Genomic DNA, 20,330 nt, shown 5'->3' on the forward strand with positions numbered 1-20,330 from the left:
AAACACTCAGGGAAAGGAGATCTATACTGATCAATCAATACAATGTCAAATATATAGATATAAATATGTATTTAAAGTTAAGGAAGAGTAAAGCAAGAGTATAATAGTCCAACTCTTGGTTAAAAAGAAAAAGGTAAAAGCACGGCATTGCCACTCCAGATGCCAGTGCTTACATCTGTCAGCAGCCCGACCAGCTGGTATTCAAAGGACATGGCAACATAGCTCCCTTCAACTCTCCAATGAGTTTTAACTCCAGAGCATTTTTAGTCCTTGTCTTGCTTATTTGTCGAAGAAGGGTTTCGAGGAAGATTTAGCAGTGCTTCAATTTTCTTAGCATCATCCTTGGGTTGATTTTTCTGTAAACTACTTTCAATTTCTTCAGGGAGGAGCTCAGTAAATTGTATTCTGGCTTTCCTGTAATCAAAGAATGAAAAGTATGTATCAAGTACTGCTCCATTTCTTTAGTTCTTAGAGAGTTTATTTTTTAAGATAGTATTTATCTCATTCTCTCCTACAACTTATTAGCAAACACTGCTCCTTACACTTTAAATACAATGACTTTCTTCTCTCTCCCAATCTATTCCACTCACAAGCCAACTAAGATTCTTACATTACCAAAATGGACATTGCTGGGGCAGCAGCCCTGATCCTGAAGATATTCCAGAGCTCTCTGAGATGACACCCTGAACTAAGGTGTGAGCCTTGAAACAAGACTGTCCTTTTGTCCTCAGGCCCCAGGGCCCAGGGAAATCCCCCACCACTCTGTTAAACTCTGTTGACAGACTTTGTAGGACATGCACAAAGGTTGTAACATTGAAAATCTCGGTACAGAAGTCAGATAGGACAACACTACAGATGTATGTTTACTAGGAGTTAAAATCAATTTCCAAATCAGTTCTTTTTCCAAGTCAAGTATTATTGTCTTTCTTTCTTTAAGTGGTTATCAGGGTCACCTATGACTTTCTTCTCAACTCTTCAGAGCCAGATTTGACCATTTCTTTTTCCATATCTCTACAGTCAGTGTTCTATATTTTCTCCTCACTAAGGCAACTTTTTAGATTCTCATTTTGATTTCTCTATACTGTAGTTATTTTCAAGCAAAGAAGCAGACATATAAAAAGTTCTTTATTTACTAACTCTCCTCAGAATTCCACATAAATTTAAATAACCTATATACTTTTGACACTATTTTCTTCTGCCAAAATATTCTTCCATTTCTATAGTTCAAGTTATTGTTTTTACCCATTCTTGAGGCTTTCCATTGCTAGTTAAGTGACTTCTCTAGTTTTTTTTTTTTTTTTTGGTTTTCTTTTTCCTGATTGGAATACAATTATTATTTGTTCATATTTTTCCAAATGTCAATTTTCTATAACTTCCTATATCAGATTCAAATAACCAATATACTTTCCTTACACCTTTCCAATTCCTTTCTCAAAGCTTCCTTTTTAAAAAAGAAGTCTTATGACACCTAAAGAATTAGAAATAAGCTAATGCTTTCAGGCTTTTAATTCTCCATAATATCAAATTTTATGCTGGCATTCAGAATTTCAAGTGCTTTATCCTAGAACCTAGACAGCTGCATATCTCACTCACTCTCTTACTATGGAGAAGAGGAAGGTGTGAAACAAACATATGTTGAATATTGTGGTGTGATTCTGCCTTTTGAACAGCTGAGGGCTTAAAGTTAAGGAAAACATCTAAGGTTATAAAATTAATTAATAGTCTAGCTGGGATGTAAGCTTTGTTTTCAAGGTTTCATTGGCTCCAAAATCAATGCTCTTTCTCCTATAGCACCTAAGTCCTTGGACAAGAGATATTCAGATACTAAGAATTTTCGTGTATGTGTGTATGTATGTGTTTAGCACAAACGGAAGTTTCAAGTAAAAACATGGGAAAAAGAAGACCACTTATCTATTCAACTATCAAAGCAGCAGTAGCAGCAGATGTCATCTTAGCGGCCAGAAAGCAGAACTATGAGAATCATTTGTACCAAAGCACTAGATGACAGCCTATTATGATGCTCTTACAAAGAAGTAGCACGAAGTCCGCTATCACTGGACCTCAGAGAGTGACTAGATGAACAGGTGACAGTTTACATCCTTCTCAGTGGCATCCAGTCCATGAACAGCCACTGTATCTGCTGAATTCCTGTGCATCCACATCAAGAAGTAGAATCTTTGAATGTGGAGGCCTTACATGCTCTGTAGTGTTCATAGATGTGTGTGTAAACAAGGAGATCATCTTTAAATAAAGGCAAGTAAAGGAAATTTATTTCCTATGCAACCGAGAACATAGGAAAAGAAAAAATAGGCAACTAAATGAGATTTACAACATTTTAACTTTTAAAAGAAATGTATCTAAGGAAAGATTCTCAGTGTCTTTCATTGTTCCATTCTCCTTAATTAAAAAGATTAAAAGACCAGGGTGGGTACAAGCTGAAGGTAAAAAGAAACTCTTCTTTGAATTGAGTGGCAATTTACAGTCCTTAGTTTCAGAGAGCACCATAGCCTGCAGATAGGGAAGTCAGAAACCCTGATCCTAATGTGTGCTCCTTACCGCTCTTCCAGTTTCAGCTCCTGGAGTGCTTTTCGATCCTTCTGTCTTCTCTCCTGAACTGTCTCACCACAGTACTTCTGAAGTGCCATCAACAGGCTTCCTATAGGAGTGCTGAGGGGGAGGCGGAGGGAATGCTTAGGAGAAAGAGCCATTAGACCATGCAACACGTTGAGTGTTTCTGCTAAGGCACAAGCAACACCAACTGAGCCACCTGCTCACTGACATGTACAGGAACATCTGACAATTAAAGTGTCCTGGTCAAATAAAAAATATTAAGGTAATTTCCTTCCTGGTCTGAATAAAAGAAAAAACAATCATCGCAACTTCCTAAAATTAACTGGTATAAAAACAAAAGGTCTATAAACTGGCTGTTTTTCATCACGAATGATAAATAAAGTGGGAAAAATATATTTAAGACAAGTTCCAATAAGCAGCTTTATACTGAAGGTTTCTTAGAAGTGAAATTAATATCAGGAATGATGATCAGATCCCCTTAAGGGGCAAAAAATGTGGAAGGCATTTTTGGTTGTGGGAAGGATGGTACTGGCTTTTAGGCGTGGAGCTGCCAAAACATCCTAAAATTCAAGAGTCTGGCACAACTAACCTCAACCCCGAATGCTCACCGAAAAACTGATTTAGATAACAATCAGGACAGTAATAAAGAGGGTTTGGTTCGTGTTTTCAAAGAGAAGGAGTTTTTGACTCTGATATAAATTAAGTTGTAACCACATTTTTAAAACTGTTTTTGCTAGGTAGAAACATTCATCAATGATGAATGCATAAAGGAAATGTGGTATATACAGTGGACTATTATGCAGCCCTAAAAAGGGACACCCTGTCACATGCTACAATGTGGATGAACCTCAAGGGCAGTATGCTAAGGAAACAGACCAGTTATAAAGGGATAAATATTGTATGAGTCCATTCATATGAAGTACATAGTAGTCAAAATCACAGAAACAGAAAGTAGAAAGGTGGCTGCCAAAGGATGTGTGGTGGGGGAAGGGAGAATTAGTGTTTAATGGGGACAGTTTCAGTTTTGCAAGATGAAAAAGTTCTAGAGATCTGTTGCACAACGTGAATATAGTTAACACTACTGAACTGTACACTTAAAAGTGGTTAAGATGGTAATTTTTATGTTATGCTTTTTTTAACCACAATAAAAAAATTATTTTGTGGCTAATTCAATAATTTTTCCCTTCAAACCAAGCTAGTATATTAACAACACAACAAAAATAAGGTCAGCAATAGGTTGTAACATGCTGAATTTCAAAACAATTTTTAATTTAAAAAAATCCATAAAGCTTTACTGTTTCCTCCCCAAAAGGGGATATAAAAAGGGATGTTTTACAACCACCTTTATAATAACTGATTCCAACAGGGATCATCAATGGGTCATTAAAACCACTAGAAGAAAGATAGCCAGACAGTGGGCTGTTCACACAGTCTTACCCCACAGATTGCTTATTAACCACAATGGGAAAAAGATATTGCAGTGGAGAAATTTAGTAGATACCAAACATGGTAGGCAGAATTCTAAAATGGTCCCCTGAAATTTCCTGTCCTAATTTCTCAACTATGAATACAGTATTATGCCTGTGATTATATTATGTTACACAGCAAAACGAATTTTACAGATGGAATTAAGGTTACTGATCAGTTGAATCTGAGCCAATCAAAAAGGAGATTATCTGGGTGAACCCTTTAAAAGCAGTTTTCTCCAGCTGGTGGCAGAATAGAAGTCAGAGAGATTAAAAGTATGAGAGGGATTCAACATGCTGGTTGCTGGTTTGAACACGAAGCGGGCACTGTGGGAAGGAATGTGGATGCGTCTAGGAACAGGGTGGTGCCTGGCTGACAGCAAGCCAGGAAATGAGGACTTCAGACCTACAGCCACAAGGTTTCTGTCAACAAGTTGAACTTTATAAAAACAAATTCTTCCTGCAGAGCCACCAGTTTAAGAGCCTGCGTGGCCAACACTTTGATTTTGGTCTTGTGAAATCCTGAGCAGAGAACCCATCTGAGCCTACCCAGACTTCTGACCTACAGAAAAGTGATATAAGTGGGTGGTGTTTCGAGCTGCTGAATTTGTGGTTATACAGCAACGGAAAACTGATACACCAGGTTAGCATCACTTACAATGGGTGACATAATATGTCTCTTGATGTGATACAATGAGAAGGATACAACTTCACCTCTGTTGTGTTCCTCATGAAAATATTCGACCTAAATCTAATCATGAAGGGATAATCAAGTAAAATTGAGAAATATTCTTGGGGGAATAAAGGCAGTGGAACCATTCTAACTTAAGGGAATCTAAAGAGACATGATGACAAAATGCAAGAAACAATTAGATCTTGGATTTTTAAAAATTATATATGTATTATTATAACTGAGGAATTTTGAATTTGGACCCTATCTTAGATAGTACTGAATCAATGCCAAATTATTTATTATGATAACTGTTCTGTGATATCATTGGAGAATGTTCTTCATCCTGGGAGATATATGCTGATGTATTTAGAGCTGAAGAATTATGAGGTCTCAAATGGTTTGGAAAAAAAAAAGAAGAAAAAGAAATCTACACACATCCCACACATATACAGAGAGAGAAAACAAATATGGAAAAATGTTAACAATTGGTGAATCTAAGTGAAGGGTACTAATTCAACTTTTCTACAGGTTTGAAATTTTTCAAAGTAAAAATTGGAGAAGAAAATTCTTAAAGTTTATTAAACTAAACAAATAAAACCTAACTGAAAAATTCTTACAGAACGTGCTCTTTAACTGTTTCTTATTTTTTTTTCCTGCCCCTTATAATATCTTTGTTCAAACCTCAAATAGTTTCAGGTGTTAGTGATATTTAAACAGTTTTTACCTGGTGAAAACTCCAAGTCAACAATTAGGGTAGAATCAGAATTAGATAGTCAAAGCTACTGCCAATACAAGACTAGAGACCTTTTATAGGCCCTAAGGATTAAATTTGTTCTTTAGAAATGATGAGATTTTTAACAGGCAAGGCATGAATAAAAGTTATGTTAATTTAGAATCAAACCACGTTAACACTTACCCTAACAAGGCTCCAATTACACCACCAGCTACCAGGCCATGCAGGCCTAAGTTTATTCTAAAAAGACTTCCTGTGACAGCTATTTTAAAAGAAACAAACAAAATGCAATATTAAATCATCTTTTAACACTAGAGTTCCATTTAAAAATATCCCCTCTATAAAAAGGGCATAAACCTCTAAATAAGCTTTCTGAACCCAACATAAATATACCACCACAACCTAGCATTTCCTGAATCTAAAGTACAGTTACAGCCAGCTTCTTATCCACTCTGCAGGTTCAAAGGAAGAAATGGTCCTTTTACAAACTGAATTGCTCAATCTGTTCCACGGACCTAACCTCTTGTTATTCTGCTTCATTTTTGCCAACCTCACCTTAAAAGTCTATTATTTCTTCACTTTCACCTCTTCCATTTCTTCCTTCTCTAAGGAAAGCGTTCCCCAAATAAATAACACCTTCACCAGCCCCTGCAGTTTATGCCTTCCCCCAGCCTTCCCCTGTCTGTACAGCTACCCTACACCTCTGGAGCAGGCCTGTTGAGTGGGCAGTTGGCCTACAACGCCATCTGGTGGCCGGGGCACAGGCCGACTTTCCTTCTCACTAAGATTGAACACTCAAGATGTCCATTCGTTTTCCTCTTTCAACATGTACAACACAACTAATGCCATTCCAGGTGGTAACATTTTTAAAAATTAACATTTGAGGTTTATTCCTTATTTAAGTACTACAGATTCATTTCAGTCTTCTCTTCCAAACCAAATATTTCTAAAAACCTATTAGCCAAAATCTGGAACACTGACAACCCCACCAAATGCTGGTGAGGATATAGAGCAACAAAAACTTGCATTCCTTCCAGGTGAGAATGCAAAATGGTGTCTCTACTTTAGAAGACTGGTGGTTTCTTATAAAACTAAACATAGTCTTACTGCACCATCCAGCAATGACACAAAAGAGTTGAAAACTTACGTACACACAAAAACCTGAACACAGATGTTTATAGCAGTTGTGCTCATAACTGTCAAAACTTGGAAGCAACCAAAATGTCCTTCAATAGGTAATGGGTAAATAAATTGTTGTACATCCAGGCAATAGATTATTCAGTGCTAAACAGAAATGAGCTATCAAATCATGAAAAGACATGGAGGAAACTTAAATGCATATTATTAAGTAAAAGCCGCCAATCTGAAAAAGCTACATACTGTATGATTCCAACTATATAACATTCTGGAAAAAACAAAACTATGGAGATAATAAAAAGATCAACGGTTGCAGGGGCTGAGGGTGGGAGATGGAGATCAGTAGGCAGAGCAGATTTTTTAGGGCAGGGAAAACACTTTTTGTGATACCATAATGGTGGATACATGTCATCATGCACTTGCCCAAACCCACAGAATGTAAAACAACGTGTGAACCCTAAAGTAAACTATGGACTTTGGGTGATGATGTATCAATACAGGTTCTTCAATTGTAATACACATACCACTCTGGTGCGGCATATTAACAGTGAGAGAGACTGTGTATGTAGGGGGGAAGAAGTATACGTCAATTCTTTGTATCTTCTGCTCAATTTTGCTGTGAATCTAAAACTGCTTTAAAAAACAGTCAATTAAAAAGGGGGAGGAGGGTGAGTAGTGGGGTTTAGAAGCTGCCAGAGGCCACACATCAAAAATGGAGTCAGATTATTACACAGGATCATACTATCTGTGAACAAAGACAGTTTACTTCTTTTTTAATCTGGATTTTTTTTATTTTTCTTGCCTGAATGCACTGCCTAAAGTCTCCAGTATAATGGACACAAGTGTATTCACCTATATGTCTTGTTCTCAATCTTAATAAGGAAAAATCAGTCTTCCACCATTAAATATGGTGTTAGCTGTTCGTCACAGATGATCTTTATCAGGTTAAAGATCTCTTTTAATCCTAGTCTGTGGAGAGTTTTTATCATGAACTTTGGATTTCTTGTCAAACGCATCTTGTCAAATGCACTTTGAATTCTTTAAAGAAGTTCCACTTGGTCATGGTGTATAATCCTTATTTGTTGCTGGATTTTGTTTTACTAACATTTTGTTAAGGCTTTTTGTGTATATGCTTTTGAGGGGCATTGATCTGTAGTTTTTTTTTGCTATCTTTGTCTGGCTTTGGTATCAGGATAATACTAGTCTAATAGAAGGAGCTGGGGAGTGTTCCCTCTTCCTCTATTTTCTGGAAGAGTTTGTGAAAGACTTCCTAAATAGCCAGGGAAGCCATCTGGTCCTGGGCTTTTCTTTGTGAAAAGATTTTAAACTAAGTATTGAGTTTATTAATTTGTTACAGGGCTATCCAGATTTTCTACTTCTTCTTTTGTAAATTTTGGTGATTTGTGTCTTTTTTTTCCTTCCTTGTCCAGTCTTGCTAAAGGATTGTCTGTTTTGTTGCTCTTTTCAAAGAACTTTTGGTTTCATAGATACTCCCTACTGTTTTTCTTTTGATTTCATTGACTGTCATTCTAATTCTATTAACTTCCTTCTGTCTGCTTATTTTAGGTTTATTTTTTGCTCTTCATTTTCCAGTTTTTAAAGTGAGAGCTTATTCATTTGAGGCCTTTCTTTTAATTTGACTGCATCTCATAAATTTTAATATAATGTGCTTTCATTTTCATTCAGTTCAAAATACTTCAAATTTACCTTGTGATTTCCTCTTTGGTTTATGGGTTATTTATGAATGCATTGTTTAATTTTCAAATACTTGTGGATTTCCCAATTAAAAAAAAATTCCATTGATGTCAGAGGTCATACTTCGTGTGATTTCAATCCTTTTAAGTGTATTGAGACTTGTTTTATAGCCTTGCATATGCTCGAGCTTAGAAAGTGTCCCCTGTGCACTTGAAAAGAATGAGAATTCTGCTGTTGCTAGGTGGAGTGTTCTAGAGATGCTATTACATCACATAGGGTGATAGTGTTGTTCACATCTTCTATATGCTTGTTGATTCTCCCTCTAGTTGTTTTACCCATTATTAAAAGTGGAATATTAAACCACTGTGATTGAGTTGTCTATTTCTCCTCTCTTCAAAGTGTGTGCTTCCTGTATTTTGGAGCTGTTAGATAAATATGTTTACATATGTTATATCTTCTTGGTGGATTTTCCCTCTTAACATTATAAAAAGTCCTTCATCTCTAGCACTTTTGTCTTAAAGTCTATTTTGTCTGATACTAGTATAGTCACTCAAGCTCTTTCTCACCGTTTGCATAGTGTATCTTTTTTGATATTTTTACTGTCAACTTTTTTGGTTCTTCAAACCTAAAATATGTCTCTTGCAGACAGCATAGTTGGATCCTTTTTAAAATTCAGTTGGACAATCTCTATTGATTGGAATGCTTAATCCATTCATATTTTAATGCTATTACTGATATAGTTAGATTTAGATCTGCCATTTTGCTATTTGTTTTCTACATCTTCTCCAATTCCCTTTTGACCTTGTTACTACTTTCAAAAGTTACTTTCTTATTATGTGCTTTAGGGATTATACGATATACCTTACAACAGTCTACTTCAGATCAGTACTAATTTAATTCCAGTTAAATGTAGAAACATGGTTCTAATACAGCTCAACTCCTCTCCCATTTTTGTGCTATTATTGCCATTTGTTATGCATATACATTTAAAAACAACAGTAGAATATTATTACTTTACACAACCATATAAATTTTAAAGATGTTAAGGGGAAAAACAACTAAGAAAAGGGGAAACAACAGATTTACAAAGTCTTTTATATTAACCTATGTATTTACCATTTCTAGTACTTTTCATGTCTTCCTGTGGAGCCAAGTTACTATTTGATGTCACTTCATTGCTCCAACAGAAGCCCATTCCTTCCCTCTCTTTTGTGCTATTAATGTAATATATAGCTTTAAATAGTACATGGCCAACACTTCAATTGCATTATTATTTTATGTAAATATCTTTCAGATGTTAAGAAAATATGTATTTATACCGCCTTCAATAATTATATAATCATCTTCATCAAAACTCTTCATGTAGACTCAAGTTACTATCTGATATAACTTTTCAGGCTGAAGAACTTCAGTGTTTTTGGAAAGCAAGTCTGTTGGCAACAAAGCCTCTTTCATCATCTGCCAATGTCTTTATTTTTGCCTTCAATTTTGTAGGATGGTTTGCTAGATACAGAATTACTGGTTGATAGCTTATTCTTTTCAGCACTTTGTCATTCTACCGCCTTCTGTCTTCTACCATTCTGTTAAGAAGTCAGCTGTGAATCTTACTGGGCATTTCTGTGTAAGTTGTTTTTGTCTTGCTGCTTTCATGATTCTTCTCTACCTTTCAACAGTGTAACTATTATATGTCTAGGTGTGAATCTCTTCATGTTTATTCTTCTTGGAGTTTGTTGAGATTCTTGGGTATGTAGATTAATGTTTTTCATCAAATTTGGGAAGTTTGCGGCCATAATTTCTTAAAATACTTTTTCTTCCCTCTTCATCACACGTGTTAATATTCTTGACTGTGTCCCACAGATCTCTGAGGCTCTGTTCACTTGTCTTCATTTTTAAAAATTCTGTCCTTTGTAAAAGATAATCTACATTGATCTATCTTCAAGTTCACCAATTCTCTTATGCTATCTCAAATCAGCTGTTGAGTGCCTCTTCTCTAATGAATTTTAAATTTCCATTATTGTATTTAACTCCGTAATTTTCATTTGATTCTTTTAAAAATAATTTCCGTCTTCATTGATATTTTCTATATAATAGTCATCACACTGATTTTATTCTTTTAAAATAGCTTGAAGTCTTCTGTTATATCCAATAGATAGCCCTTGATACAGACATACCCAATAACTGCTTTTAAAAAAATTCCCTGTTTTTGCATGTCATGTGATATTTTTGAAAACTGGGACTTTTAGGTATTAAATTATAACAACCCAAGTTGGAACATCGCCCTACCCAGGGGCATGGCTGTGGTTCTGTTTATGTAATGATTTGCCAGAGTGCAGCCACTATTACTTCTGCTCAGTTTTTATTTTTATGTTTGGCATCCTAGGAGTCACACTGCTTAGTAGTCAGCTAATGATTTGTCAAAGGTTGTATTAAGCCAGAAGGCTGCTACCCTCTCTTAGTGGATCTGTCTGTGGCTTGAAGAATGCACTCAAGCTTTAAGCAGTTTATAAATCCTTTCCAGCTTTTACTTTCTGTGTTCATGAGGCCTCACAATTAACCAAAGATAAGTAGCTTGCTAGGGCCCTCACCAGTCTCTCCTGAGTGTGCTTACACATATGGGTAACTTTCCAGGGGGATTAGCAGGATCTTACTAAAGCCTTCTTTGGCTTTCTTATTCCCTGGAATCTCTATTAACACTTTGCCTCATCTGCAAGTCTATTGCTTCCCCAGACAATATCAAAACCTCAGGTTAGCTGTGTGATACTGTCCTTCCCTAACTGTTGATCCTAGGTATGGAATTTTACGTGCTCCGCTCCAAATCAAATCAGCCACCTCAAACAGCAGAACTGTTGATCCTCTCAACCTGCCCTCCCCCTGCGGAACTTCTACATCATGGAGCTGGGGGCTAGGAGTGGTGAGCAGTCTCAGGCTGAAACACTACAGACTCCCATTGTTCTTACAGAGATGCAGTAGAAATTCTTGAATAAACGCTTCTTAATTTGTTATGTGTCCTTGGTCAATTTCCAGAATTTTTAAATGGTTGTTTTTGATAATTTTTTCCAGTTTTATTGTTATTTTGGGGGGAGAGGATTTGCCAAGGTACTTACAAAGGCATTCTAGATGTCAAAAATACTTCTAGATGTCAAAAAATACATTGGTCCAGACCAGTGTCAAATAATAATGGTGAGGGGAGAGACATCCTTACCTGATTCTGACTTCAGGATAACTTACTTTAATGTTACACCATTAATTTTAATGTTCGTTGCTGGTTTGAGATAAAATACATATTCTATCAGATATATTTTTCTATTCTTATTTTACTATTATTTATATTCAATCAAGAAACCTTTATTCTATCCTGCTATGAATCAAACAATTGTGAAATAAAGGCAAACACTTTCTCTGAATTCAAGTAAGTTGTCTAGCAGGGAAGCAAAACAAGTAAACAACTACAATATACTGTGATAAGTGCGCTGATAATACTATTTATAGTAAATAATGAGAACACAGGGGAAAGGGACCTAAGATAGGGAAATAGGGGCTAGGAGAACTCTTTAGGGAAGCTGAGCCGGACAGATTGAAGTGAACCTTGAAAGACAGGTTAAATAAGGATCTGAACAAAATTAGTTGTGGGAGCAGGAAGGTGGGTTCAAGAAGAGACCAACACGTGTAAAGCAAGAATACGCTGGGTTTGAGAAACACAAGTAGATTCATAAGGCTTGGGAAAGAATGGTGCATGAGGTCAGGCCAAAAACTGACATTATAGTAATGGAAAACTGTGGAAGAATCTGAAGCAGAAAAATGTTATAATCTTGTTCGTATTTCAAAAAAGTAAGGTAACAGTAGTGATGAAGCAAACCAAGATTAGGAACAGGGAAGACCTGACAGCAGCAGTGGAAACAAAGAGGAGGTGAGAGAGTCCATATATATTTAAGGAATAAAATTAACAGAAGCAGAAGTTTGGAAAGGGGAAATAAAGGGCTGAACCACATAACTACTTGATTTCCAGTTTTGGAATTTAACAGGGCAGATTATAGAGAACATATAGCAGGAGCAAATGTGCAAGTTAGGGTACAAAGACAAGAGTTTGGTTTGGATAGCTTTTCTGTTTTGTCCACCAAATATACCCAGGACCAAGCACAATACTCTCCATACGTTTTGCATGAATGTTAAATTTTGCATGACTGTTGAATGAGATGTGAGGACAAGCCAACTAAAGAATTCAGTAGCCATGACTTCTAAGTCTTTATGTATTACTGAAACCACATTTGAGATTGAAAAATGTAAATAAGAGCAAAAATGTCTTACCTCCTGCAATAACATAATGGCTTAGAGCATTTTTATTTCGGTACACATTTAGACCCGTGTTCACTGTACTAAAAGAGGAGGAAAACATAAAATTTAAAGCATATTTCATTTACCTTCTTGACTCTTTCACTAAAGTGCTACTTATTATTAGTTTAGAAGAGCCTATTATGTCAATCCCTGGTGCTGGTCTAGGCTCCTTTCGTTCAGGTTACTGTAATATGCCAATTAGCAACAGAATGTAAAGAAGAGTTCAGCAGAATTCCCCTTACTTAGCAACCCTGTATCCATTTTAATACTAGTTGGTAAACCTCCATCCATGGATGCAAAACTACAACTGGACCAATCTTTTACACAAATAGATAACAGTTCTTGAGAAAAAAGTATTATGAACCAATTTCATATGGGCATTCGGTTTTCATAATTTCACTTGCTCAAAAGATGTGCTTCTAAAAGAATATCCAAGACTGTCTGTCACAATTCAGAGAACTTACTTGAATATAGTCACAAACACGGTAGTCCTCCAACTCCAGCGCCAGCCATACCGGATGAAGCCTCGCGTGGCAGCACGATGTGCAGATTGCTAAAGTGAATAAAAACGCGATGAGGTCCTGAGACACCTTGATATTTTCTTATTCTAAAACTGTGGCAGAGGAACGTCAGCTATGGATTAGGTAGGGACACCTAAACAGACAGAAACAAAAGAAAATCTCTAGACATATCATTCTTTGAGTACTGAGACTTAAGCAGAAGTACCATGTGCATCCGATCAGGAGGTGGAAAAGGAACTAACAAATGCCTATGTCAACCAAGTGATCCATCAATTATCAACTGAGACTCTCTAACAAACACCACAACAGACATAAAATCAGTATTAGACATACTTTTTTTCAAGTAATTGTGGGGAAAAGAAAAATACAAAATAAAGAAGAACTGAGTAAACAGTAAAGGGTAAGGATTAAGTCATACATACGTGCAGGAAAGGAAGAGAGGAAGAAAAAATCTTTACTGATCTTACTGATCACCTTCTAGGTAAAAGTTTTAACATATTACCTCATTTAATCGTTACAACATTTTTTTTCAAGCAGGTGTTTTAGTTTAGCTAAAGCAAAGAGAGGAAGTTTCTTACCAAGATCACTGAGGTAATAAGGAATAAAGCCAGAACTGGAAGTTAGGTTGTCTGCTTCCACAGCCCATTTTCACACGACCACCATAAAGCAAGTCATAATGTCATGAGGGTAAAGCCTAGATTTTTAAAGAATCTGATAGAATCCCTAAGTGTAGTCTTAACTACTACATGTATTGGATATTGGGCAAGTCAAAACCTCTCTGAAAGGTATCAGTGCAAACATATGGCTTTTAACAAATAGGTATGTAAATATTAAAAGATACATATATGTGCATTAATGTGTATAAATCACACACAGACACATACACATACACATTTTCTAACTCTACCTGCCTAGGGCCTAGAAGCAATGATACCCTAGTAGCAATGAACATACCCACTACCACATCTTGGTTTTTAAATACCATGTTAAAAGAAGCCATAACTCCTTGGTGAAATAGGCTTATTCCAAGGCTGGTGCTTGAAAAGCAAGATATGAGCCAGGAACACCTTGCTGTGCCAAAAAGTAAAGGTGTGCTCAAAGAATAATAGGGACATATCGAAAGGACATAGGAGCTAGCCTGAAGGGGCTCCAACACTCCAATTCCAGACCAATTTGAGTATCAAAATAAATGATGATAATAATGGATTATAAAACTACAGAATAAAGTAAGAATCCATGAGACCACATTGAATAAATTATAAATAGATAAATGTATAAACAGAGGGAAAGTAAAGCTCTTCTTTATAGCAGAATACTAACCAATAAATGTAGACTGAATGATGGAATTAGAAAATGGCCATCTAGGGGGAGGGTATAGCTCAGTGGTAGAGCACATGCTGAGCATGTACGAGGTCATGGGTTCGTTCCCCAGTACCTCTGTTGAATAAAAAATGATGATAATAAATGAATAAAATGAATAAATATTATCTCCCCAAAAATAAATTAAAAAAATGTTTAAAAATAAATAAATAAAAAGAGAGAAAATTGCCATCTGGCAACCACCACAGTAATAACTGTTCCAGGCAAGAATTAGCATTGAATGCTAAAAATAGAGGGTAGAAATCTGATGAAAAATAGGAGATTCCATAGTCTCAAAGTATCTAATAAGTATTCATTAGATACTTATTAACTACAAAGGTAAAAAATAGTAATTTTACAGGATAAATCTGGCAGGGACCATCTTAACTAAGTGACTACAGTAAGCATCAGCAGTACAAGAACAATTAGCTATCTTGTGCTTCTTACCCTTAACTTACTGACAATACAACATCAATTCTAGGGTATTCCTGGGAAACATGTAAGTAAAATCTAATCACAGGAAAACATCAAACATCCAAATTGAGAGACATTATACAAAATAAATGGTCCATATTCTTAAAAAAAATAAATAAAAGAAAAAAAAATCAAAGTCATGAAACAAAGAACAAAGAACAACCGAAAAATTATTCTAGATTAAAGGAAAATGTCTAGAGAGGCATGACAGACAAATTCAACATCTGATCTAGTTTTAGGTGCTGGGACAAGAAAAAAAAATTTTTAAGATTTATTTACTTTTAAAATAAATTGTATTAGTAGGACAACTAGCAAAATTTACATAAAGTCCATAGATAATAGTCACCCATCAGTTTAATGTCCTGCTCTGCATAATTTTATTGTGGTTAGAGATGAAAATGTCCTTGTTTTTAGGAAATACATGCTGAAGCACTTATCGGGTCTATAACTTACTCCCAAGGAGGTTCACAAAAAAATAGTATGATGTATACAAAGAGAGAATGAGAAAGCAAATATGGTAAAATGTTAACATTTGGGAAATCTGATTGAAAGGTATACAGTAATTCTCTGTACGGGTGGCCCTTTGTATACTCCAATTTGGAATCTGAGGATATGGAACCATGGATATGGGTGGGGTTGGGGGGGAGGAAGGCTATGGTACTGTGCCTTTTTATAAAATGAACTTGAACATTTGCAGATTTTGGTATCTTTCAGGAGTCCTGGAACCAATCCCCCTTGGATACTAAGGAACACTGATACTACTTCTGCAACTTTTAAGTCTCACACAATTTCAAAAAAAAAAAAACAAAAAAACAAAACCCTCAAAAAACAAAGAATTCTGAGCTGTAAGTTCCTCACTAATTCAACAAAACTGATGTACAGATCTAAGATATAACAAATGGGTTGGCAGTCTATAAAGTGTAAAGCTCTAAGTGGTAATTATTGTTTTAGGTAATTATTGAGCTAGTGTACTACATGGAGGCTCCGTGAATAGGATAAATAAGTTATAGCTGAACCCTGATGATTTAGCAGGGGATTAGAAATATGTGTCAGACAGTAAGGCCATAGTGGTGATCTATTCTGATGATAAGAAAAGTGTGTTTCCTAAACCCTCCCAACCCTACCATCTAACTGGATGATTAAGTGTAAAGTGAACTGCTACAGAGGTGTGCCCTGTTAGAATACCAGTACGTACCACAGCATCAAGCTGGTTGTGGTAAATTTCTGCTTGGCTCTGCTCAACGTAGCGCTGTTTAGCATGAATAAAAGCTGGTATCCCCCCATATGCCCAGCCAATGACACCTGCTGAAATTGCTGCCCTATAAATATCCTGAAGTTCTTTTGAAGTTCTCTGCTGTTCACTGAAACATCAAAAAGACAGTGTTGTTTGCAATTAGTTTATGGATACCACCTTCCAAGACAGTAGATCAAAATTATCCCAAACACTAACAGGATCACAATTTTCATGATGGGCAGAACCAGTTAAATCCTCTGATGAATTAAATAACTACATTACAAGTAGCTCAAATCTCAGCCAAACCTAATCTATGCTCTCAGAAATTAGGCTAGTGGTTATTCTTGGGAAGGTAGTAACAAGGAAGAGACACAAGGGGGAGCTGCTAGGATGCTGTTAACAGTCTCTTGGGGCTGGATACACAGAAGCCATCCACCAGTATACTTATGTACATTTTTCTAGATGCATACTATACTCCAATAAAAAAGGTTTTTTTTTTTAAAGGTGATTCTAATTGATGACTATTACAGCTCTACTATATCCCTGGAAACAGAAAGAATTTGTGAATTGGATGTAGAGATCAGTATTTCCCTTTTTGAATTTTTAGATAACTTTTGGAAATCACACAAACTTATGAGATTTTAGGACAATGTATGCAAGAATGAATTCCTAGATATAAAAAAAAAATCTAAAAGTTACCTTTCTGAATACTTAATTTTTATGTCAGCCCAGATAGGCCTACACAATACAATTAAAGAGCACTGAATGAGAAGCAGAGACCAACCTAAAAAAATAGGGAAAAGGTACCATTTCACTCAATCTATTACTCTCAAAATCGTAAGAAACAAGACCCTGTACTGGAGCTTTCAAGATATCCTCTGGAAACTGCGCTAACAAACAGCTAAGTTTGTTAAGTGTTAGGTTATTATAAACAATGGCCCTCCTGTGTAAGTAAACTACTAAATGTTAACTTTTTACATTACCAATTTGCTTTCTTCAGACATTGTACAAGTGTTTATCCGATTCTAATTACCAATAACAACCACGACATTTCTGAAATCAAAATCACTGAGTTGTTATAGTTCTTGGATATACAAGAGAGAAACCTAAATAAAATCTCTTAGGAAGCTAATTTCTATAACAATAGGAAAAAATGATACAATTTGAACTTTGTATTTTATCTTTTATAATGAATAATCAAAAACAACATTTACATGAAAACTGGTAGAACTCAGAAAAGAGAAAATGTAAAGGCTTAAGATTTAACAAGCCAGGAAATGCATATGCTTTCCTCTTTTTCATCCTCTAAAAATTCCATGACATAGGTGACATTTTTCTCCATTTTATCAAGAGGCTCTAAGAAGTTACATGATCGGCCCTAACAGCTAACGAATGGTGAAGAAACAGGGCACAGTGGTGGTAAGGACCTAGACTGTAAGTAACAACAATGGGGTTGTGGTTGTGGTTCTGTCATCCACTGCTAAGTGATCTGCAGCCAGATTAAATCGCTCTGAACCTTGGTTTCCTCACCCATAACAGGAGAGGATGAAAGTTACATTAAATTATCTTTCAAATTTCTTTCAGCTCCAACATTCTGTGATTTATAAAACTAATCAAAATAACCCTTTTCTGTTTTATACTACATAGGATTGTTCACAAGTACCTCAAGTAAATTTTAGACGGTCCAATGAGACAGGCAGCCTCATCTTTAAAATAAAGATGATGAAACCTAAATAAAGTAATTAAATACAATTCCACCAGCTACCTTGCTCCAACTATCTCAGCAACATAATAAAGCTTCAATGTTAATTTAACCACTTGATAACACAGTGTGTATATGGTAAAGTACTTAATAAAAGGGCCACCTCTTCACCAGTAAGTGATGAATGAAAAAATGATAAAATTATCCTGAGTTTTCCATTAAAGTTAATTCAATATAAAGGGCTATTTATCCTTTATTCTGAAACACCCTTACCTGTGAATCCAACTAATTACTTTCATAAAATGATGAGACAACAGTTGCTACTATTTTTTTTATATATTCAAAAATTGGCAGAATAAACATTTTACAACTCTCTGTTATCTCTCCAACTTCCATTTTAACAGCGGGGAGGAGGGCTACTGGTCATAAACCATCAAAATCTGGGATCAAATGAAATATGAAAAAGAACAATGGAATGAAGTCCTGCAGACGTGGGTTCCTGGGTCACTAAGTACCTTGGTCCAATTCTTCTAATCTGTAAAATCAGGAAATTACACTAAGACTATATTCTCTAAATATCCCTAAAAGCACTGACTTTCAATGAGTCTCACCCTTACTATCTAAAAACCGGCCTGTCATAAAACTACCAAATGGCAATGTTAGGATACAAACTTGGGAGTACAAATAATAGAACCCTTAATCCCATTTAAAAATAAATCACACCACCCGGGGGTCCTTCGCCTTAGATGACTCAGGTTGCAGGTCACCTCCTTCGTAATCCCTCCCCACAGACCGTAGGCACTTTTACTCTTTGACAAACAGCTCGCGGAGGCGGTCCCATCCAGATTCCGGGGTATGGGGCTCTTGGACATAGGAAGGCAGCTTCTGGTCCTCCACAACAGCCTTGGAATCGGCAGCCACGGCTTCAGCAGCAAAGACCCGAGGGAAAGGACCCAGCGCCCTGTAGATGAAGGTCTGTGGCGCCGGCGGCCGCGCCTCCATGGCCTCTCCCAACCTGCTGGCAGACACACACTTGGGCGCTCAGGGCCCCAAAGCCCCCTGGAGGCGCCGTGGGAGGAGAGAGGATAACTACAAGAATGAGTGGCCGGTTTCCCGTACACTAGGCCGTAGTGTTCGAGGCCACACCGCTTAGGCACACTTGCCCTCAGTGCCGGTCGTCACTGTAGAAGCCCTTGGACGCACGAGACAGGAAGTCCCGCCCCAACAAGGGTAAAGGCCAAGGGGCTGAACGAGGGCGGAGCCGGAGCCGAAAAAACTTCCGGTAGGGGACAGGATGAACCTTAGCGGTGCCCGCCCGCCGGAAGTGAGTTGGCGGCGAGCAGCTAAGGTCACCGCCGTCTGGCCCCGCCTCCGGCCCCGTTTCCCTGGGCATCCTGTGTCAGGCCGACTGGGGTCAGGCAGTTTCCACAGGCCAGAGGTAGTTCGTAGGCTGAAGTAGCTTAGCGTGTTTAAAACAACAGAAATCTCTTGTAGATTTAGAAACTGCAGTATTCAATACAAGCGGAGAACGGAAAGGAGAAGGCAACTTGCGCAAATGTAAGCCCAACCCACCTTGCCACAGCACGCGAAGCCTCCCGGACTGGGCGAAGTCCATTCTCGTGTCTAGAACGGACCGAGGCCATTGCAGATGCGTCTTGGTGCCACTTATCCCGAGATTTCCAGAACACTTTTGAAAAATCAGTTCTGCGTCTCACAATAAGAGCTTTACTTCCCTCAGTCCATATGCATACAGTTTCTCAAAAGGCAGGACTTCTGGAAATTCTACCAGTTGTTTGATAGTCCAGCAATAATTTCCCTTCACAACAGCCTCTACAAACATGCTTCAAGATAGTTTCTATCAAAATACACGCATTTAAAATATTCTCAGACTGGTTGGTGTAATTTCATTTAATGTTTGCTAGCAACCATAGTCACATTCTCTTTGCCAATGTCTACCCATCCTTTATTCCTTTCTAGGTGTAATTCAAAATTGTTACATTCTGTAGTGAGGCAAGAAGCCCCATAAACAGACCGGCAGGATCCTCAGGCAGGGACACTACTCTCCTGCCAGCACCATCCAGTTACCTGGCCCAGAGGCTCTATCTCACTTTTTGCCTTTGAAACGGCTTACTTACCCCTAAAATTCTATTGGTTCCCTGAGTTCACTTCTGATTGGTTATTTCCTTCACTCTTGATTGGTTATTTCTCTTACTCCTGATTGGTCCATTTCCCTCACTCCTGATTGGTTATTTCTTTCCCTCCTGATTGGTCCATTTCTAGGCTTGTTCCTAATTAGTCAACTTTTGTTATACCTTATTTGCATATGATGTTGCAAAGTGTAAACTGGCAGCCTATAAAAGCCTGTGTAAATCTACAGACAGGGTTCCAGAGCTTGGAGTGTTAACTCTTCTGGGCCCACTGGGGTAGTAAACC

General features: G+C 37.1%; 2 protein-coding genes across 3 annotated transcripts in view; one reads left to right on the forward strand and one right to left on the reverse strand.

The window, feature by feature from the left end:
• Nucleotides 1-11,521, forward strand: part of CD80 (CD80 molecule) — a 35,409-nt gene extending 23,888 nt beyond the window's left edge. The window contains exon 5 of the mRNA XM_064494940.1: nt 11,063-11,521. Coding sequence (XP_064351010.1) covers nt 11,063-11,181 — 119 coding nt within the window. The 3' untranslated portion in view covers nt 11,182-11,521. The remainder of the gene's footprint in view (nt 1-11,062) is intronic.
• On the reverse strand, nt 51-19,141 carry TIMMDC1 (translocase of inner mitochondrial membrane domain containing 1). Of its 2 annotated transcripts, none has more exons than XM_031455285.2 (7): nt 18,706-19,141; nt 16,157-16,322; nt 13,072-13,160; nt 12,581-12,648; nt 5,627-5,705; nt 2,557-2,667; nt 51-414 (listed from the first exon to the last, which is right to left on the reverse strand). In XM_031455285.2, the coding sequence occupies exons 1-7, from the start codon at nt 18,897-18,899 to the stop codon at nt 264-266; spliced, it is 858 nt and encodes a 285-aa protein (XP_031311145.1). In that variant the 5' UTR covers nt 18,900-19,141; the 3' UTR covers nt 51-263. The 2 variants fall into 2 exon arrangements, with proteins under 2 accessions (XP_031311145.1, XP_031311163.1); XM_031455303.2 differs by having other exon boundaries at nt 18,665-18,883.
• Between the last annotated feature and the right edge of the window lie 1,189 nt (nt 19,142-20,330).

This window comes from Camelus dromedarius, chromosome 2 (assembly GCF_036321535.1).
Source record: "Camelus dromedarius isolate mCamDro1 chromosome 2, mCamDro1.pat, whole genome shotgun sequence".
Taxonomy (NCBI): Eukaryota; Metazoa; Chordata; class Mammalia; order Artiodactyla; family Camelidae; genus Camelus; species Camelus dromedarius.